Source organism: Diaphorina citri, unplaced genomic scaffold (genome assembly GCF_000475195.1).
Source record: "Diaphorina citri unplaced genomic scaffold, Diaci psyllid genome assembly version 1.1 scaffold3, whole genome shotgun sequence".
NCBI lineage: Eukaryota > Metazoa > Arthropoda > Insecta > Hemiptera > Psyllidae > Diaphorina > Diaphorina citri.
In genome coordinates, this window is record NW_007377442.1 from 632946 (window position 1) to 656377 (window position 23432).

The following is a 23432-nucleotide window of genomic DNA, read 5'->3' on the forward strand; positions in this document are numbered from 1 at the left end:
CCGCTTCTTTTAATGAGTGTTGCCATCTTATTGCTGGTCGTCCTACACTCCTCACTCCATCTCTCAAATACCGATTATAGCAAAGTTTCGTTCATTTCTCTGGGCTCTAAAAAAATCTATCGAATGATAATATTAGGAACATGGAAGCAAGTTGTCTAAAGAATTTTATATTTCACAACCTTTAGATCTCTTTTATATCTGGTCAAATTATCCAATCCAACGAGGTTAAAAGTCTACCCTGGTTGGGATTTGATCTCAAGGGTTCAGCGAGCGCCCCAACACTGTGTTTCTTAATCTCCGTTTTTCATTTTCAGGATTATCTTCTCGGAACTTAACCACAGCGGCTGAAGATGATGAGGATGACGACGAAGTGACATCTCCTGGAGGAAGCAGAGCGCAGTACGTTTCTGCAAACTGTGTCGTGTTCACTCATTACAGTGGAGATGTGGAGAGCGTGGTAGACGAACACTTTAGTAGAGCATTGAGTTGTACAAGTGCCACAAGTAGCGGGAGTGCTACGGAATCCAAAACATCTACCTCAACCACCAAAGGTAAGAATAGAGAATGTTTTCCTGCTGATCAAACCGTCAATTCCTTTTCTCCACCAGGAGACGAAAATTGAAACACAATTCAAGCCCATTTATGACATTTTTACAATTATTTTATCAAAGCTACTGATTTAATAATAATAATAATAAAAAAAAAAAAAAATTGTTCAGGCTACTACACAGATGTTAAATGTTTTCCTGCTGATCAAACCGTCAATTCCTTTTCTCCACCAGGAGACGAAAATTGAAACACAACTCAAGCCCATTTATGACATTTTTACAATTATTTTATCAAAGCTACTGATTTAATAATAATAATAACAAAAATTGTTCAGGCTACTACACAGATGTTTTCCTAGCCTGAACTATGAACAAAAAATAATCTCCAAAAATTGCTCTAAGGATTAACAAACTACATAATATTTAAATGTGCAAACGAGAGTTTACCCAATATCTTTCAGCCCATTTACCTATAACTAAGTAAACAATCTTTGGTACATAAGGAAAGTCATACCCATTACCTATACATTATAGGGTTATTAGGATCTTTCATAGATTGCTCTGTTTGAACGCACTTTATATTCTACGTATAGGTCAGAATTATAGGCGAAAAAAAAACCTAGATCGAGAATTCAAGATTGACAGGTGAAGGAAAAGTACCAGATGAACGGGAAGTTGCTCGCTTCAATTACTCGTCATACTTTTCGAGTTCAATACTTGCAGATTTTTCCCTATTCATTATAAATTTTCAGTTTACCTTTCTGAAAATCAAAAAAGTAGAACTTTGGAAATACATGTTACTGTTTTTGAGTTTTTCTAATATGTACCTACTTCGGGAAACTTGGTAGGATTTTTTTACACTATTTTTTTTACTTTTTTCTTGGTAAAAATATCAACAGGTATTGCTTGATTGGCTTGATTCTATGCCTGCAATCGGGATTTCGACGTGAAAATTCACAAACAGAAAGATAAACCAGAAATTATATAGGAGATAAAAAGGTACTACTACCTAGTGAGTGGTTAATTTAGTAAATAATCTTCAGGGAGAATGGATTCCTTTTTAATTGGGAAATATGTATGACAACATTGACAACAAGAGGACAAAAAATGAATGCATATATTTTAAATTAAAAACTAAAAGTATACGTAAATGAACTAACTATTAGACAACTAGAACGGCCAGATAATTTATGACTTGAAAAAAGTTATCTATTCCTGACCTTACTGTCAGAACAATATAACTAGGAAGACACATCGCGTTCATTTGAACTTGAAGGTTGAACACCAAATTTATTAGGTGCTCTACTGTGATCGGAGTACCTACCTATTCCACATGTAGTAGTAGGTACATAAATTATTAAATTGTAACTCGTGAATACATAGTGACACGAAAAACATGCGTAAAAACTATAGCTTTGGCTGATTAATTTGAATATATCCTATATAAAACGACTCTTATCTCACAGTTTCATCCCAAAAATCAGCCGCCAGAGAAATAACATCTTTGAAATTTTGAATATTTATAAAAAAAATTGAACTTCAATTTTTTCTTTAGTTTGTTGAAACCGGTCGTAAAGGCAAGTACACATTTATGAAGAAAACTTATCCGTGAATTGAGTATTCAATATTAGACATTTTGGGATAATTATTAATTTTATTATTAACGAAAAAAAGCAAACTTGTGTTGCACTATATGCAATTAGTTACCTATAGGTACCTATTTCTCGCCCTGTTTTTCCCCATAGTCCCACCTCTTTTCTATCTCCGGAGTTGAGTTGCAAAATATTGTGTCAAGATGACAGAGGGATCCAATCAGACAGTAGACTCTCGTAACTCGTAAAAGTATTCTAAAGGCAAGTACACATTTATGAAGAAAACTTATTCGTGAATTGAGTATTCAATATTAGACATTTTGGGATAATTATTAATTTTATTATTAACGAAAAAGCAAACTTGTGTTGCACTATATGCAATTAGTTATAGGTACCTATTTCTCGCCCTGTTTTTCCCCATAGTCCCACCTCTTTTCACAAATAGCTACATATGAGTGGACTGACCGAAAATAATTTTTTTATTATAACTACTTTACAGAGGCTACAAATTGGTCCAACAATAATTAGGCACTGAGTCAAGTTATTCAGCATCTAACGTTGATTTATTATAACTACTTTACAGAGGCTACAAATTGGTCCAACAATAATTAGGCACTGAGTCAAGTTATTCAGCATCTAACGTTGATTTGTTAAGAAGGTACTCAATAGTTTAACAAGGGATATCTTCCACTCTGGACTCGGCTTGATAATCTACATATTTATTCACTTTTAATTCCATAATCTCGACAGTCCCTGTGTTCATCAAGTCCAGGTAATATTATTTGTAACAGATATCTGAGAACATGAGAAAACAAGCTGGTAGCATCTCGGAATTTTTTAAATTCCTTAGACCTGTCCTCAACACCTCTTTATCATTGAGTTTGATTGGAACGAACAATGTTAATTAACTCGTTAGCATGTTCTTGTTCATGTTTTTTTTTTACATATTTTTTATCAGTTTTGTTTTTAGGGTACCTACGCTACGTCCCAAAATTGTCAGTCTTCTGTTTGAAGCTGAAAGTAGACAAATCGAAACACCTCGAATATCGCATAAAATCTCCAGAACACTATGTTTAACTAGAACATTGACAACCCAGCAAAAATATAGAAACACTGGGATATTTATATTAGAGGACGAAGAAAGTTATTTTGAACCTCTCAATAAGCTTTATCTTCAACCTCTCATGGATTTTGATGGATTGAAAGGTTTGGGAGTAAGATGCTCGAGTACTGATTTGTTCTTAGTGCTTTCGATTGGTACACTTTTGTTTCAAATCTTTATCACTCAACTGTTAGAGATCTCATGATTTCTTTCTTATTCTTTACAAAAAAAATAAATAAATAAATAAGTCGGTGAGATCTGACTACATACTTGCTGTCTCATATTCCGATCTACCAGTAAAAAGTACAAAATACTTTGTAATAAATAAATAAGTCGGTGAGATCTGACTACATACTTGCTGTCTCATATTCCGATCTACCAGTAAAAAGTACAAAATACTTTGTAAAAATAGGTCACCTTTATTTGGAAATTTGAAACATTTTTCTTATACAGGAGAAAAAACAATAATAGGTACCTAGGTATAAATAGATTTTGTGATGAATAATTAGTAATTAGTCATACCTACATAAAATTTATAACATTCTCATATTCTCAAGACTGAGAAGCCTCTCAAAACAATCCATCGATTTGTCCAAGCAAAACAATAAAATTCAAATCATGACTTCATGGAGAGATTTCATCTCAAACAGGAGAAAGGCGGGAAACAGAGTGATAAGTAGACAAAGATAGGTTTAGCGTTATCAATTTGATCTAATCTTATTGCTTGGAATAAATCAGTACCTACTCGTATGTATAATGGGCACTCATATAAAAGGTTTGTTAAGGTAAAGTCCGAGCAATATATTAATTGACCACTGAGCAGAAAAAAGTGTTAACAGAAAAAAAGTAAAAAGTTCGCATAGAATAAAATTTGTATTATAATCTTGAATCATAAATTAGTTAACATGTTCAAAGTTTCATTCTCACAAAAGAAAAAAAACCGCCAAGAGATCGCTGTGTTTGTTTGTTCTTACTCCTTAGAAAGGATAAAAAGTTCCAATGCGACATTGAGATATAAATATATTGTCTCGAGTAAAAATCTTTTCGGATATCAACAAATATTTTTTTTTCTTCTTTACAAACGAGAAAAGTTGTAAAAATCATATTTTTATAAATTTTGTTTGTTTTCAAAGTTTTACCTATTGCTTGTTCTTCTTTACAAACGAGAAAAGTTGTAAAAATCATATTTTTATAAATTTTGTTTGTTTTCAAAGTTTTACCTATTGCTTGGATTTTGGAATAAACGAATAGACAATGGCCCTCAGTGTTAGAAAGCCAATACATAATAATATATACCTACCAGTATTTCTTTATTTTATTTAAAAATCTCCTGATCACAGTGTCACAGCACTCACAGAGCGTCATGTCACCATAGATTCTCTAGTGTAGGTTGTACAAGAGTAAACATTAGTGGATGTGTCAAATTTTCCAAACGTGTACTGCATACTAGATTCCGTTGACAAAGTACCTACACCTGATGACCCTCACGGAAATTGTACTTCTTTTCAATCTGTAATTAAATAAACATACCTACATGGAATTTTAATTGACCGAACGAAGTGAAGGTCTATGTTTTGACTCGACCGTTAATTAGTGGATGTGTCAAATTTTCCAAACGTGCACTGCATACTAGATTCCGTTGACAAAGTACCTACACCTGATGACCCTCACGGAAATTGTACTTCTCTTTTCAATCTGTAATTAAATAAACATACCTACATGGAATTTTAATTGACCGAACGAAGTGAAGGTCTATGTTTTGACTCGACCGTTGCTTCAGGAATTTTACTCCAAAGCCAGTGAGTACCTCAGCATAGGTACTTGCTTGATATAAAACGGCGGTGTACATTGGATTATGGTCGGCTTCTTTTAAATCTTGTTGATTGTGCAGCGGTATTGATTTTAACGATGTATAAGAACAAATAAAAGTCCTTTGAAACTTTCCGCTCAAACATAACTTTCATGAAAATGGGATGAGAACCTGTGAGATATCTTCAAACAAAATCAAAACTTTTGATACAGCCACCGGTTATCATATGAAAGTTCCGATTGTAAATTGAACGTTATTGAAATCTGTCCGAGGCAGATGAGTTGAGAAAAATAAAGTCTCGTCACCATATCAAAGTATATAAGTTCTGAGATTTTCAAAGTTCCTGAAAACTGGTAGAACAAGATTCTCTACAATGTGGATAGTGGCTAGTTATTCTTTGAAGTAGGTAGTAAAAAAACCTTGCGTATTTTCAAATTAGTTCGTTGTTGCCAGAGTTATTAAAAAGTTTTTTCCCCTCAATTTCATCGAAAATAATAATGTAGGACTGTGTTTGTTTTTTCTTATGTCCCTGCTAGAACATTTGTTCTTTATCGCTCAATGCCGCGGATGGAAATACCTTCTAAAGAGGTACTTGAAAAAAAGAAGAAGAAAAAAAAAAGAATACTTACATCATGAGTTGGGTGGAAAAGAATGCATCAGACGAATGAGCCTCTCCACTATAACATGTTTTAAATGGCAGAATGTGAAATACTGTGAAATCGGCACATCCACTAATTTTCATCCTTCTCCCGAATTATCTCTAACTTATCTCGGCCCTGCCTATTGTAATCAAAATATTCTTGGTGTTATTTATATCCCGCATTACATATTTATATTGAGTGATGGAATTTTAATGTATTTTTTATAGGCAGATACTTCAATAGAACAAAAACACTTATATAGATTATACATACAACCACAAAGTATAATATCTATATATAACGAAAACGAATTTTTATAGGGACACTTTTTTTTGTTGCTGTTACATATCAAGGCGTATTGCCAATACCATGCATTCAAATAATTAACCCTTTTGTAGCATTCACGACAAACCTCGTGACAAGTAGGTATACCAGCTCATCCCCATAATACTACCTAACTTTTGTATGAGAGTTTGACTATAACCAGTAACAACTCTTGGACTCTTCAGTCCTATTCTAGAGGTATTACCAGGGTCTATTCCATCTCATTCTGATCCCTTTTTCCTTTCCTTATTGTTCTAATATTTGAAACTTTCTAGCTACTACTACCGTACTCTTTTCTCTTTAATATTATTATTATTAATTATCTATATTTTACTCTTGTTTTTCAGAATGTTCGCCTCTAACGTCACGCAATTTACCGGCTAGTTTCTGGAACTCCAATTACCAAGGAGCAGGAGGCAGTGTTACCCCCCATCATGGAGATTTCTATTCAGATCCGATGTACCATAGTCCCTCGGCGGCTGCTAGTGATCCCTGGCACACCCACTACCAACAGTATACTGCCGCTGCCCATCACCATCACAGGTAAATGAAACAAGATCAAAATATTATAGACATTACTAACCTTCATTTACGTAATATCGTAAAAAATTGGAAATTTCAAGGGCAATTTCTGATTTTGTTTGAGACCTGAGGTATTTATGCCCATACATCCCATCACAAGGTGCCTCGAACTTACTCATAAAATTCTCGCTCAATTAAAATAGCAATCAAATCCATGGATACTTTCTCATTCTCACTGAATCCATTTCTTGGTAAAATTCAGGAAGTGAGTAATTAATAAACCTGTCCAGAAAATCCATGATAGTGTAACTAAGTATATCTGAGGGCATTGCTATATTAGACAATCTCATATATGCTAAGCCAGTAAGCAAGTCATGTAGTAGAGTGTACGTGTGTAGTTTCCTCAAGAAGTTCACCAGGTTGTTCTTTTCACGGAAATTGAAGAGGAAACATTTATTTTGTGACTATTGGAATGTAGTGTGGTTCTTACCTCGTAACTGATAAGATAGGGCTTACCAGAAAGTGAGTCAGGATATAGAGTAAAGGATACTTCCTGGTAAGATGATGAAGTTTAGGCCGCTGGATTTTTGGCTCGGATCCACAAATAATTTATGTAATTTTGAAGCACTTGATTGAGCATTCCGCTCGTTAAAGGAGGCACAAATAAATTTGCAAAGGTTCAAAAGTTTGAGCTTTCCGCTCCACAAGAGATTAAAAAATCACGAGAATTTTATGCAAGGGCACAATGAGCTTTCCGCTCGAGAATTGAGAAGCTTAAGGCTTAATAGAAATCACAAGCAATATTAACTTTATGATAACCAAAAGACAACCGAAAGTCAACTAACTGTAAGTTTCTAGAATGCATTGGTTTGGGAGTACCGAGGTACTCATGCATTGAACAAGTTAATTCGAAAATGTAAGGGGTATCTACAACGTTAGGTGCTTCCTCAATCTATAAAACTAGACAAACACAATATCAATAAAACTTATCTATGAACTGTACCTATACTTGTTGTACGAGTAGATAAGTACCTAGGTACATTAGGTACCTTGCTTCACAGATTTAAATCATTTAATTAAATACCTTGTTCTTTGAGCTCATAGAGTTTATTGACATTGTGCATATATTATGTTTGAAATATCTACTTTTTATACGTCCTCTCTCTCTCCTCCTCCTTCTTCTTCTTCTCCTTCTTTTTCTTCTCAGAGATTGCCACAGACCAGAGAAAACCTAATTCTTGCCTTGACCAAAACACAATACTTGTATATTTGTTGAACAATTGTGTACTGCCCGCATCTTGGTTCTCTCTGTCTCTATACTTCTGTCTTCTTCTTTTTATTTCGGTCTCTTTCTTTCTCTTATTTAAAAGCCGCCTCTTATATAAAGTAGGGTTTTTTTGCTTAAAAAATGTTCAACTTCTTAATCACAAAGAGACGCCGACATTTAATATTTTTTTTTATTTATATAAAAGTTAATTGAGAATAATGTCGCAGGACTTAATTATTGTTAAATATAAAACAACGCGAGGTCTTCGGTGGACAAAGATGAAAATGTTCAATTCTCCAAGTTCGCGGGATGGTATATAGCTTATGTACTAATGTTCCCTATACGAATGTTCTTTGTTCTATCTACTAATGTTTTATGTTTCATCTATTAATGTTCGATGTATGTTCCCTGTAATTTTCTATCAACTAATGTTCCATGTTTCCTATAGCAATTTTCTATATCCCAAATACTATAATCAATGTATTGATTCTGCTCATTCTGCGTGTATTAATAAATGCTTTATTAATTATTATTTATTAATTTATTATTCAATGCACTGTTGTTCAAAGTACCATGTTTCATGTCCTATGGACAAAAAAGCTTCTTTTTTTTTTTTAGCGGTTTGTAAATCTAACAGTAATGTGCTCCATAATTAATTCCAACATCTGGTGGGGAAGTTGGCAATTTGTATAGTTCATTCGGACACTGCTTTGTCTACTTGGTACATATCTTTAAATAGTAATAATAGACATAATACAATCAATGTGATTTTCTGTGATTTGTGATTAAATAATTGAGAAATCACATTGATTGATCTCAGGTACCATAAGCATTGTACAAAACAATACAGACATAATACGTTCAGTACTTCTGTACGTAAACATAATTCGTGAGGAAAAATACATTCGAACAAGCTAAATAATCCAAGTAAGTTTCCTGGAAAAGAATCGAGACTAATAGGAAGATAATATAAGAAAGAAGAGAAAACAAAGACTGATTCTATTACTGACATAGGGCACGTATTTAATAAGAACATAGATAGATAATAACAACATGCCTGCTTTTCTTTCTAATAACTTTTCAAATAAAGACATGCAGTTGAGACTCTGAATATAAACTGAAAATATGTGCTGAAATTTCAAATGAAAATATTCCCGAGATGCTTGGAAGTGGAAGGGATATTTCCGGGTCTGACATTTCCCATTTTACCTTTCCCAAGTCCCGGCAATGAGTAATGTTATCCTTTCACTAATTTTCTACTTCACTACAACAATTTCCCCCTTTCCCCATATTTTCATCCTTTCTTCGTTTTACTCACGAGGAATTCTTTTCTTCTCCCCTTAAGAAGTGTCTCGCCTCTTAGAGGGAAATTGAATTTAAGTGTAGGATATTAAGGGGTAGAATAGAATATACCTTGTTTATACTACCAGCATAGAACTGAAAAGTCCCTTTACTCTCGCAGTGTAAACAAGGTCTTATATATTTGATTGGTAATAACATTACATTTTATGGAACAATAATCAAGACCTGTTTAAATTAAGCTCACTAGTGTATTGTGGGACATGTAATTTAAACTTTCAAAACTTATTTATTCACCTACAGGTAGGCCAGTAGGTCCTTCCCAGTGTTGACAGATCAGTATAATTTATACTAAATTTAGTATAATTTGAACCTGTTAGTATAATTTTTAGTATCAGACTTTTTTAGATTTTTTTTAGTATAATTTTTGGTATAATTTGTAAGAATCTATCATGAGGGAAAAACCTTTTTTTCCGCAGCGACCAATGGATTTTTTATTTATTTTTTTTTATTTATTATTATTTTTTTTAACGAAACAGGCCCTAAAATATCGATAGTATCAATTTATTTATAAAACAGGGCCCAAAATATCGATAGTATCAAAGAGCACCGCAACCGACAAGAGCGCTAGAGTCGATTACCGATTAGTCGATTACCTATATTGTAATTTTTTTTCCTAGTGAATTTTGTTAGTTTCGGGGGTTAAAAATAATCCTATGGTAACAAAGTTCCGCTCAAGTCTACTGTAAAATGAAACTAGATGATTTCACTTATAATTTCTCTGGAATTAAAGGAAAACATCAAAGTGAAAGTGATCAAAATTCAAACTTCAAAGTGATCAAAGTTTAAACTTTAACAATTAACTTATTAACTTCTGTCAAAAAATCAAAGTGGCATATCAAGTGGCAAGTACTTTCTGGCCTACATTTCTCTCTGGGAAAGGCCAACATCACGTCGTGAGAGTAGGTCCCAGACGGTCACCCGTCCAATTACTAACCACGCTCGACGTTGCTTAACTTCCATGGACCAAAAGTACTAAGATTTTTTTGAATTTCGCGGTCCGCGGTCGTTTTGAGTGATTTAGTATAATTTTTCAAATTTTAGTATAATTTTAGCACGAATCTAGTATAATTTCACTGAAGCCATCTGACAACACTGGTCCTTCCACATAGGAGAGCTTGGGAAATAGGCTTAAGAAACTCGGAAAATTTCTGATTTAATTTAAAGAAAATTATTTGGATTTTTTTCACTTGGATAAACACATGTAGGTATACTGTGGTATCTAATACTTACTAATGCGAGTGAACAGGTACTTAGATAACACTCCACCTGCATTTTACAAGAGAAATTACAGAGAGAAAAGTTGCGACACGACAATCATTTGTAATTATAATTAGTAATTTAATTACTTTGTGTTTTCTTAATTTTATTCAATCAGTACAATAAACAGCACGCTATAGTAATGCAGTATACTCGTAAGAGTATAGGTAAATAAGTAGATATAGGTAACTATAGTTGGAAATATTTTGCCTACTGACTAAAAAAAAGCTGAACTGGAAGAAAATGATATTTTCAGTAGGTATTTTTAATTAAATCTTGTAATTTGTTAGATAAAATTTAGATAAACAACAGATATTTTTTCTAGGGATCGATCTATCTCAGATCTTTTTCAAACTTGGAAATATTGTAGAAAATTTAGTATCTGACCTGAACAATTAAATAAAAAATAAAACATAGGGTAATAAATAATTTAACATTTAACTGGTTCATAAAAAAGTACACGATTCAAATTTTATGTTTTTCTTTACTACATAAACCATATTGTAACAACAAGGTCTCAGGTTTTTCAAGGTTGTGATTTTAAAGTACTTTTAATGTTCATTGCAAGTAGGTAGTGGCGGCACTAGAAATGACAGCTCCTGATGAATCCTTTCAAAATTTCCTGTAAAATATAGCTTTACAAGAATTGTTTGTCCCTAGTACCATAGAAACTTTTGAAATATGTAGTACGTTCAAGGCAGTCTAAAACCTAGGTCCTATTACAGGCATCATTCCTACTTTTATCTGTGGTGATGGTTTTGTTTCAATTGTATATTCTCAAGTAACTTTCTTTCTTTAATATTCCGTCCAAGTTTCAAATTTAACAAGTTCTTAGCAAGTTTTAAAGCTATCTTTGTATCCTATGGTACTTAATATAGGTGTGTGAGAAATCAACATACCCTTGTCTCTTCCCCTGATGACATCGGGCCCTGGACATTATATACTATTAAAGAATTCTTGTATAAAAAGTAGATATTTCAAACATAATATATGCACAATGTCAAACTTTACAAGAATTGTTTGTCCCTAGTACCATAGAAACTTTTGAAATATGTAGTATATACGTTCAAGGCAGTCTAAAACCTAGGTCCTATTACAGGCATCATTCCTACTTTTATCTGTGGTGATGGTTTTGTTTCAATTGTATATCAAAAGTAGGGATGGAATGTAGGTATCCTAGCGAGCAAACGTAGTACCATAAAAAAAAGTCAGGAGGAAGGATTTGCACAATGGAATGGCAGAGTTTTTCTCCTGTTTGTTTTGATCATTTTATAATGGTGATTTGCAAAACGACCGTACTTTTCGAAAGAACTCAACATACCCTTGTCTCTTCCCCTAATGACATCGGGCCCTGGACATTATATACTATTAAAGAATTCTTGTATAAAAAGTAGATATTTCAAACATAATATATGCACAATGTCAATAAACTCTATGAGCTCAAAGAACAAGGTATTTAATTAAATGATTTAAATCTGTGAAGCAAGGTACCTAATGTACCTAGGTACTTATCAGAGTTCTTTTATTCGCTTTGTCGCTTGTTTTCAGTTTTAGACCGCACCCTCGAGTTAATTACAGCGCGGTCTTTTTACATGGTTTTACTTAACTTGTTTTAAAAGCGCAAACCGATTGTGGAAAGGACAACGGACCACGAGAACTATTGAGGAACAAAAAAATAAGAGAAACTAAATTCAAAATCGTCCATTTAAACATAGATCTCCTTCCGTTCAGGCAAGAATTCCAAGTGATTGGTTGTTCTTACCGTATTGTTCTTATGGGGATACATTGTTATTGAATACATGATGTATCGGTAAGACTAACCAATCATTTACCTAGGATATCCAATATAAACCCCATCAATAATAACAATTCCAAACATGCCTCTTTTGTTTATCCCTCAGGGCAGTACACGAGTACCACCATCATCATCACAATATGGCCGCTCAATACTCCAGCCTTCTCCTACCTCCAACGTCTAGGTTACCTCACCAGTATCATCACAGCAAGACGGGAGTCGAACCCTGGACCTCCGGCCACAGCCACCATAGACTGCACCATGACCAGGCCAGCTCGATAGATCCTGCGGCCACCTACACAACCTATTCGACAATGGCAGGTAAAATTTTGTTTAAAGCTTTGTGGTAAGAGGGATGGCTATATGGCTAATTGGGTACCTATATTTACTTCCTTCAGGCTTTTAATTACCTTCGTCAGTGAAACTTCAATTTCTTCTTCTTTTGATTCCCTTCGATTGTGAATGAAATACTAATTCTTCCTCCATCGGAAACCTGCATTCTGCCTGCATGACTACTTACCTACCCTCTACGTATTTGGAAACAATTTTCCGTTGAAAGCAGAACGAACATTTCCTCTGCCTAATATGTATGAGGTATTACCAAACTTTCCCCCACCTAGACAGAAAACATTCTACAACGCTAGATATTGATTAAACTCGCAATAGAGTTCTGCTTTTTTTATACCTTCCTCTCTGAAAAGACTGAGGGGGGGTGGGGCAGAATACTTTCCTTTTCGACCTTTCATTCCTGGTGTCAATATAGGCAAGGGGAAAGAAGTGGAATATCTTGAGGAATATTAATGTTTAGGGAAAGTCGAAAAGGATGTAGTTTCCGCAGTGTTGATCTAGTCTAGTTCATTGGGAAATATGAATTGAAATCTTGTTGTACATGTCAGTCTATTCTCTTAAATTAGGCTAGAATATCAGAATCTATTAGGGCTATGGAACCACGGATCTGTTGGTCTTACCCGGATTATCTTCCCTTCTGCACAATAAACATGGGTAGAATCCGGGATTTTTGAATCTATCTACTTGGTTACGGATCTGTTGGTCTTACCCGGATTATCTTCCCTTCTGCACAATAAACATGGGTAGAATCCGGGATTTTTGAATCTATCTACTTGGTATCGTACAACTCTCCATGTAGCATGTACTCGTTTTTGCACTTTAATTGTGATTTCAGTTATTTTAGCTGGTGTCAATTTGTTTGTACCTGCACCTTCGCGAAGATTTGGAATTCTTCACGGAAATCACTCCAAACCAGGCCATTGCATCTGATTTATTAAAACAAATGTTCCAAATTTCTTGTAAAATACAACATCTTGACATACAACACAGCGGTATGATTGCACATCCACTATTTTACGTCATCCATCACATGAAACAATCTAGAATTTAGATATTTAGAAAATGAACCACTTTTCTTTCTGATTTTATCGTTGGCTATAAAGTTTACCAAAAAATAATGGACTGTCACTTTGGGTAGTGACTTGAGTAGATGAAAAAGTAAAAAAGGGGAAATTTAGCTAAAAAACTTACCAACATACACAGGTACAACAGGTTTTATTAAGTACTGACCATTCTTAATCAACGATTAAAACATGTTTGAGTCAACACTCTGTGGTTTCTCACCTCCAAGTTTAAGGATATTCTCTTTGACAATAGTCGGGCAAGGCGATTTGCAAAACAATTTGATAATCAATACTACAGAAAAAATTTCTCACGGTGTTCTTTTTTTTCTACATGGTAAAACATGGTATACACCAGTGGTTCCCAACCTATTTGGTCTCGCCGCAGATTTTTCTGCAACAAACCTTTTGAAGACACCTTTGCAAACCAAACAGTAACCAAACAGCAGCTCCCCCTTCCATAATAAGCTAATAGTTTTTTTTTTACTACCTATGTGTTTGAAAATTCAAGATTACTAAAAACTTATAAAAATAGAAGGACAATATAAATGAAATTGACATAATGTACCTACCTAAACCTAATGGATTACAAAGTTCGGTAATTTGTGGTTGAATACTTAAGAAATATAATTATAAGCAGAGCATTTCGCAAAGTCTCCAAGGAACCTTAGGATAAACCTATGATACCACGATTTGGGAATCACTGCTCTACAACTTACCTACAAGTCCATATACTTTTGATCTGGCGAATTGCCTTGAGGCTTTAGAATTGGATCTTCTTGTAATCCAACTATCACACCTTCAGATACTGTAAATACCTACCTAGTAGTCCATTACAAAAGGAACTAGTACAGTATTCAATATGATAACATTGTCTATTGGAAAATATGATTGTACGATCGAATCTAATTGGCTATTTTAGACAAGATTCCTAGATTTAAATTCTAAAATTCCCTATTTGACTAAAAACTGATAATGCACTATGTGCTCAACATATTAAAACGAATGACATTTTATGGCTAATGATCAGATCAGTCCATATTTCGAAATTTGAAATCTACTGATGTCAATGGACATTTCATAATAATTTCTTTCGTGTTTGGAAATAACAGGGTTGTTTATTTTCCCTTTGTTGGGGAAGTGGAGTTACTATTTTCTTTTTGTTGGGGGATTTATTCTGGTAACCCGTATCAATGTAAGCTGAGATTGTTCTTAGAACGGGAAGTAGGTAAGAAGGAAATAATTGAAGTATAGGTACCTACATAATGGGAGCACTGAAACGTTTCTACATACTTGTAATAGGTGATGGAATGCGCTGTAGTATTTCACACTAGAGTCTCAATACGAAATGAATGACATAGTTTCCTGATAGAAGTGATAGCCTAATGTACATACAATGTATCTAATAAATAGTTTAGTGCTTAGTGGAATGAATATGTCGAATTTTTCTTCCTTCAATCGGATAACTACTTGAAATATTTGTGCTCGCATACTTGAAATTTTCTTCAGTGTAGGTAGGTACACTGTACCTACGTAATACGACCATAGTATCAGTGGATAATGAGGCTAAAAGCACATTTTAGGCGTAAAATGTTGCTAAAAATCAAGTTTTAAAACCAAAAAGCCTGGCCATCTAGTCGCGAGACAGGACAAGACAGGATTATTTTCCAATTAAAAGCTTTTCAAGAGATACATCTGTATGCTGATGGAAAATGCATTCCACAAGTTGCATTACAAGAGCCCTAAAAAAGTTAGATTCTTATTTAATCCTACACATTTTGAATCCTACAAATTTTATCCGATAAAAATTAAATTTATCGAACCCTACAAAAAAGAGCACTTTCCCTTCCTTCCCTCCTCTCTCTCTCTCTCTCTCTCTCTCTCTCTCTCTCCTCCTCCTCCTCCTTCTTCTCAGAGATTGCCACAGACCAGAGAAAACCTAATTCTTGCCTTGACCAAAACACAATACTTGTATATTTGTTGAACAATTGTGAGATAAAAATTAAATTTATCGAACCCTACAAAAAAGAGCTCTTTCCCTTCCTTCCCTCCTCTCTCTCTCCTCCTCCTTCTTCTTCTTCTCCTTCTTTTTCTTCTCAGAGATTGCCACAGACCAGAGAAAACCTAATTCTTGCCTTGACCAAAACACAATACTTGTATATTTGTTGAACAATTGTGTACTGCCCGCATCTTGGTTCTCTCTGTCTCTATACTTCTGTCTTCTTCTTTTTATTTCGGTCTCTTTCTTTCTCTTATTTAAAAGCCGCCTCTTATATAAAGTAGGGTTTTTTTGCTTAAAAAATGTTCAACTTCTTAATCACAAAGAGACGCCGACATTTAATATTTTTTTTATTTATATAAAAGTTAATTGAGAATAATGTCGCAGGACTTAATTATTGTTAAATATAAAACAACGCGAGGTCTTCGCTGGACAAAGATGAAAATGTTCAATTCTCCAAGTTCGCGGGATGGTATATAGCTTATGTACTAATGTTCCCTATACGAATGTTCTTTGTTCTATCTACTAATGTTTTATGTTTCATCTATTAATGTTCGATGTATGTTCCCTGTAATTCTCTATCAACTAATGTTCCATGTTTCCTATAGCAATTTTCTATATCCCAAATACTATAATCAATGTATTGATTCTGCTCATTCTGCGTGTATTAATAAATGCTTTATTAATTATTATTTATTATTCAATGCACTGTTGTTCAAAGTACCATGTTTCATGTCCTATGGACAAAAAAGCTTCTTTTTTTTTTTAGCGGTTTCTAAATCTAACAGTAATGTGCTCCATAATTAATTCCAACATCTGGTGGGGAAGTTGGCAATTTGTATAGTTCATTCGGACACTGCTTTGCAATGCAGAAAAAATAGTTTTTTATTGGTTTTCCAATTATTGACTATTAGCAATAAGCTATAGGTATTGGTTATATTGGTACACCATCTGGTATTGACACGTGCTACTGGTTAATTGCTATGCCAATGGGAAATTCGAAGCTGTTTGAAATCTTAATCTTAGCCTTGTCTGAGCTTGTTTAAGGAACCGATGAAGAAATAATAAAAGCAGTGGTTTTGGTAGGTATTGTTATTAAGGCACATCCACTAATGTTCACACTATAAAATATGAAAATGGTGGATGTGCAATATTATCAAAATGTTCAGAATAAAATTATGTAGGTATAACATAATTTGTATTTATATAAAAGTTGCTCTCTATTTTTATTATTTTATCTTCTATTTTTCTTCGATATTAACGCCTTTTTTCTTTCTTTCTTCCCTCAAATCGTCAGGTGCATTAAAACGATTGAGTACTTATAAAAAGCCATTGTAACTAATTTCGACTTTGAATGGACTTTGTGGCTACAATACCTACCCATATTGGAAGGAATAAAGAATATAGAGATACAATGGCACATGGAATAGACTTTCAGGAGAAAAAATAGGCGCTTATGTGGAGGAAAGAATAGAGGGAAAGTCCAAACGAATGAAGCACCCTCTATTTTTCTCAGCTCGTTTTTTTCCTCTAATGCTAATAGTCATCCATCACATGAAACAATCTAGAATTTAGATATTTAGAAAATGAATCACTTTTCTTTCTGATTTTATCTTTGGCTATAAAGTTTACCAAAAAACAATGGACTGTCACTTTGGGTAGTGACTTGAGTAGATGAAAAAGTAAAAAAGGGGGAATTAGCTAAAAAACTTACCAACATACACAGGTACAACAGGTACCTATTAAGTACTGACCATTCTTAATCAACGATTAAAACATGTTTGAGTCAACACTCTGTGGTTTCTCACCTCCAAGTTTAAGGATATTCCTTATCTACTCGTACAACAAGTATAGGTATTCAGAACTTAATGCAGTGTAAAACTATACTCTTTTTATGATTTAATCATAAAAAGATTATGGTCAACCTGACACTTGAATCGTACAACTAATGCTAATAAAAAAGTGATATTATCAAAAGAAGGGCTATTTGAGTTACCATGGAAACCGTAACTAACATAAAATATATATTATTAAATATAAGAGGAGTGGTCAAGCGCTGAGACCAATGGTAGTAAGGATATAGCTGAATATGAATGTTTCGTGTACTAAAATACTTATAAAACCCAAGAATAGGAGGAAGTGGAGTTACTTGGCTTATAGACTCACTAAGATTGCAGCTACACTGACCACAATAAAAGAACAGAATACCCTACCTGGGAGTTGTTTTTTTCTTTTTTAATTCCTTTCTTTCTTTCTTTCTTTCTTTCTTAGAAAGATAGTTCTCTTATTACTCAACATTGCCGAAAAAACCCTAGTTTCTCCTGATTGATTTTTTTTTCCTACAGCTCTATTTCCAAACAATAATTTCATTTTGGTAATCCATATCACCCCGGTGTACCCTAACATAAGTCTTCAAAATGAAATAAATTACACCTACCTACTCATAAAGGCTTTGTTATTTGAATCGATGCAAGCAATGGTGAAACCTCATAATATTGGAGCTTCATTTTGAATCCTCCAAAGCTATCTACAGAAAGAACTAAGCACATTTTCTTGAAAATTAGATTCTCTTTATTAGAAATTGAGGCTCTGCACCTAATAACGAAAAGATATCGCACTCCTATTTATCATAGTGTGAAATAACTTGCAATCAAATTTCCAGTTTCAAAGTGCTTTAATTATTGCGCTTTATGAACTTGCTAACGAGCAGAAAGATGTTGCCACGAGAATGCGGCTTGTTGCTAAGCCTTGAAGTGCATCAGGAACTATTTGATAAGCGATTGTTTGAAGTTCTCTTTTGTCAGTATTTTCTGTTGAGTACTAGTGCAAGTTTTTTTTATTTTTCAATCACTAATGGTTGCAATATAGATCTTTATTGATGTAATGAAGAAAGAAAGAAAGAAAGAAAGAGTTTAAATATATTGAGCACAAAGAATGAGATTAAAACTAATAGTGTGAATGTACAATTAGTATGATAATTTCCAGTCTACTCTGCGTGGATAAATTATACTTTAATTAAGGGAAAGACAAAATTAGTAAATGAAGTAATGGCGGTTTCGGCGAAACATGAAAGTGGGTTTTACTAATTTATGCAGAACTGTCAATATTTTGATATCTTCATTTTAATTTCGTCTCAGAAGTGTGTGTTCAAATTAAAATGGCGTCTATACACAGCCATTTTCTTTTTATGTATAGCCGGTAAGTTTAAAGTCTGATTTTGATCAACATTTACCAAAGAGCAGCTTGAAATAATTATGGTCTCGGTTTAAACAAACAGGGTCTGCAAGGTATGCTGGACTTTTTATTTTAATTTCTGTGGTTTCCATACCTTTCATTTTTTATTATATTGATAATATTTTAATTCTCTTTTCACCAAATTTTACCAATTTGAAATTCCGTCTTACCCTTGGTACCTGCGGTTGGTTTAGTTGGTGGTCAATCGATTCTATTTTCTATTTAAATAAAATATGGTTAACGCAAAAAATAAGTACCTCATTTATGTAGCATACCTACATAAATAAATAGTATATCAAGTACTCTATCCGTGGAATAATATTGTCTCGTAAATTAAATAGCGCTTGAAATTGAAATAAAAATAAATTTATACAAAAGAACATTAAATAAATTTTCTTAAAATATCTTCTCGATTTTTTTTTTCTCTCGTGAAATTTATCACGTCTGAATTAAATAATAAATTAATGTTGCATTTCTTACCCTAAAATTTCATTTCCTCTGTTCTGTTTTAATTTATTTGAACATGCCTACCTACCTATTTAATATTTATTTGGTGAATTTGTTAACACTAGCCATCAAATTACATAGATCACTACCCATATCTAACATAGACTAATAACGATTGTATCCAGCAAATTGTTTTTTGTAAAATTTACAACTACAAAGAACTTTACCAAAAAGTACATAAATGTCTATAGTTTCATCACTAACCTAGCTCGTGGGAAAAACTCCTAAATTATATAACCTAGGCTGCATTACCCTAAGTAGCTCCTCGCCAATCTCGCCATCGAAGCTCTGGACGCCTTGGGAGTAGTTCACAGATTCTTTGAAGGCTGTGCTGCTGCTGAGAATAACTTTGATCATGTCTATGTTTTGGAGAAGTCAATTAAAAGACAAAACAATCTTTGAAACAAACAACGCTCGACAGTTTTCTTATTATTCCTAGCTCAGACTAATAAAAATATGTACCCATGCTTAATTTTTATTGTTTACAATAAAATATGTACAATTAAAAATCCCTGAACCTGAAACTTTAAAAAATTACATACATTGTTCTTACTAAAAAAAAAAAAAAAAAAAAAAAAAAAAAACCAAATAACCGTTCGATAATAAGTTAAAGACAGGCAGACAAAATGCTAAATCGTTGAGTTAATAGTGTTCAAACTGAGAACCAACTTCGTTCACTCAATTTGGTATTTACAACTAATAATATGGCTTTTGGTGCAATCCCACGTATAGCCAACTTTGTTTGGCCTTTTAATTTTTTAAATATTTTATTCCTAGAAGGTCGCCAAAAGTCACGTCCTGACTACATTAATTTGCTATAGCATTAGCAACTATCCAAAAGAAGCTAGACTCTTTCAGTACTTGTATACAAGTCGCAATTGGTATTCCTTATTAATATTTCTCAATGTTGCTTCGGCGTACATGTCAGCTATTGGATTTCTTGCATGATGTGCAATCCCACGTATAGCCAACTTTGTTTGGCCTTTTAATTTTCTAAATATTTTATTCCTAGAAGGTCGCCAAAAGTCACGTCCTGACTACATTAATTTGTCATAGCATTAGCAACTATCCAAAAGAAGCTAGACTCTTTCAGTCCTTGTATACAAGTCGCAATTGGTATTCCTTATTAATATTTCTCAATGTTGCTTCGGCGTACATGTCAGCTATTGGATTTCTTGCATGACCAAAACATAACCAATTAAAAAAGTCTAAAAATATACAAGAAGAGAATAAAATGGAAAGAAAATGCGCAGTCTAAAAAAAGAAAAGGAAAAAAGAACAGGATTAAAAAGAATATAAAAAAAATCTGGTGTGAACATCACACGACTTTCCTTATCCTATTGAATGGTGCTTATTAGGGGGTTTTGTTGTAACATTTACAATATCTCTAACCGTTTAGTCGATATAGCTGAAAACCGCCAAAAAGCGGTCGAAACCCGCAAAAAGCGGTCAAAATACCTCCAACCGCAGCACCTATTTCAACCAAACGTTTTATGTTGCATCCTTGTCACATTTGTGAACTACATACCTAATTTCAAGTCTTTAGCTTATACCGTTCCCGAGATATTGTCAAATTACACCGAAAACCGCCAAAAAGCGGTAAAATGCCGCCAAGCGTTGCACCGGTCTTAACCAAAAGTTTCGTGTCGCATCCTTGTCACATTTGAAAGATACATACCGAATTCCAAGTTTCTAGCTCTTACCGTTCTCGAGATATTTTGTTTACAGACAGACACACACACGGACCAATGGCTGAAACTTTGGATTTAGGCTCTAGGGACCTCAAAACGTGTTTTGGCACTAAAAACTGACCATCGAAATTTTGACCCGATTACATTACTTTCCTTCCTATAGGATAAGGAAAGTAAAAAAGAAAGAAAAAATCAGCTGGTCTTGAAAAATGGGGGATACAAACTCTTGGGGGTTAGTAAACAATACAGAGTCCAAATTTACGGCATGATTTTGATTTCTCAGTAATAATTCAACATCAACCCTTCAAACAATAAGATATGAATAGATAATGTTCTTTAGAAACCAAAACCACAAGAATAATTCCTCCAATATTTTTTGTTTAGAAAAATCATAAACTAAAGAAAGGTCTCTTCAAACTCCATGTATTTTAAATGGAAAAAAATTAAATGAACATTTAGGTACCTATCTCCCCAGTCTCCTATATTTGGTAGTAGTCCATGAAGAGTTCAGGCATCACGGGAACAAATGTTTGGAAATATGACGTGATCAGTCCAGTCTTTAGCTTCGTTTTTTACTTACCATAGAGGGTGTAATATATTCTTACAGAAAATCTAAAATGGGAAGGGGGGATTTCAAATCCATTTTCCTTCTTCAGATATATTTAGTAGTTTTTAAAACTCAAATATGTAGCTAGGTCTGAAAAAATATCTAATTTACTTCTCTTTATCATTTCTTGAGAAAGGTTGGAAATTTGGGATTAATGTGTTAGACAATTTTGTAGCCCTTTAGGGCCATACCCAAATCCCTTTTAGGTTTGCAAGTCTTTCTTAAACACCCTAGAGATGGAATTAAGCAATTTGTGTGATGTTCTCACCAGTTTTTATTTATTTCTTTCTTTCATGTACTTACTACTACATAATTTAACTATTATTATTATTATTATTCCAGGAAAGTGCCATCAGTTATCACGTATATGGCTAGTTCTACTAATAGTACTGATTCATCAGTGTGTTGTCTCCACCAGAGTACTCGTCATCCACCTGTGTGTTGTTCATTATTCACCACCTCAAAACTCAGGAGTGTACAAAGAAGTAAATGAATACCATCTCCATTGGACAAAACCATGAAGAATATTGTTATAAGAATATTATCTTCATTTTGTTGTAACGAAAATACCCCACCTCAATAATATTAAAATTCTAATGTCCTTAGTGCCCGTGCTTATTTTAGACCAAAAGGTCAGTTAAAAAAGAAACCAATGTTTTTTTATTAGGGGCAGCTACAGGGGGACCATCTTTAAAATCTTAAATCAGAACCCCCTGTTTGTGATACATCATATCAAAGGCCTAAATAAACATAGTGCTTTGGTGCAAATTTGAGTATTACCTATACATTATAGGGTTAGTAGGATCTTTCATAGATTGCTCTGTTTGAACGCACTTTATATTCTACGTATAGGTCAGAATTATAGGCGAAAAAAAACCTAGATCGAGAATTCAAGATTGACAGGTGAAGGAAAAGTACCAGATGAACGGGAAGTTGCTCGCTTCAATTACTCGTCAGTATTGACCTAGCTTGTATCGCCTTTTTTTAAAATTTCTAATTCAAGTTAAAGTGGACGCTCAAAGCTTACCAAGTCTCAAGTTTTCCTTTGCTCCCGCAGTCTAAACAAGGTCTTGTATATTTGATTGGTAATAGTTTTTATATATTCTTAAATAAAACCTGTTTAATTTGGAAAAATACGTATAACAATTAGTACTAAGTATTGTGATATAAAAAAAGTGCGACAAAGCTTTCAGCTTGATGGTTAGCCATGATTGATGATTACCGTCCTAGACTTTTAATTACCATTAAGAATCATAGAACCCTATAGGCCTGTATACAAACAAAGAAATCAACAGCCCTGTTCAGCTGCTCATAGTAAAGTTCACTACACTGGTTACAATAGACAATATTATGCTGATGTAACCCAGTCATAATAATGCCATCTACAAATACAAGGTACCTTGTACGTTATGCGTTATTTATAATTATAACATTACTGATCGCAAATTCTGTAAGCCTTTCAACTGACAATATTCAAACCAGTTTTCCTTCACAGTGATAATTATTACTGATATTCCCATGCTCAACATTCTTACTGCCAACATCTCGCTGTAATAAAATTGTCAACAAAAATCCTCTCCCTGTCTGTTGTCGACAAATTCCAATACCGCGAACTTTTTCAGAGCCTTATATATGTACAATTATCAACATCTTCAACACGTAAATAATAATAATAATAATAGTGCTTATTTATACTGCTCGCATAGGACTGAAAAGTCCCTTTACTCCAGCAGTAGGCTACTACTATTCTTTACTTGCGACATTC

General features: G+C 33.7%; 1 protein-coding gene across 2 annotated transcripts in view; it reads left to right on the forward strand.

Annotated features, from left to right (window-relative positions):
- The window catches only part of LOC103517149 (protein vestigial-like), a 55096-nt gene that overhangs the window by 25904 nt on the left and 5760 nt on the right, over positions 1-23432 (forward strand). For both annotated transcript variants that reach the window (XM_026827576.1, XM_008482198.3), the window contains 3 exons: positions 315-551; positions 6365-6560; positions 12327-12541. In XM_026827576.1, coding sequence (XP_026683377.1) covers positions 315-551; positions 6365-6560; positions 12327-12541 — 648 coding nt within the window. The remainder of the gene's footprint in view (positions 1-314; positions 552-6364; positions 6561-12326; positions 12542-23432) is intronic.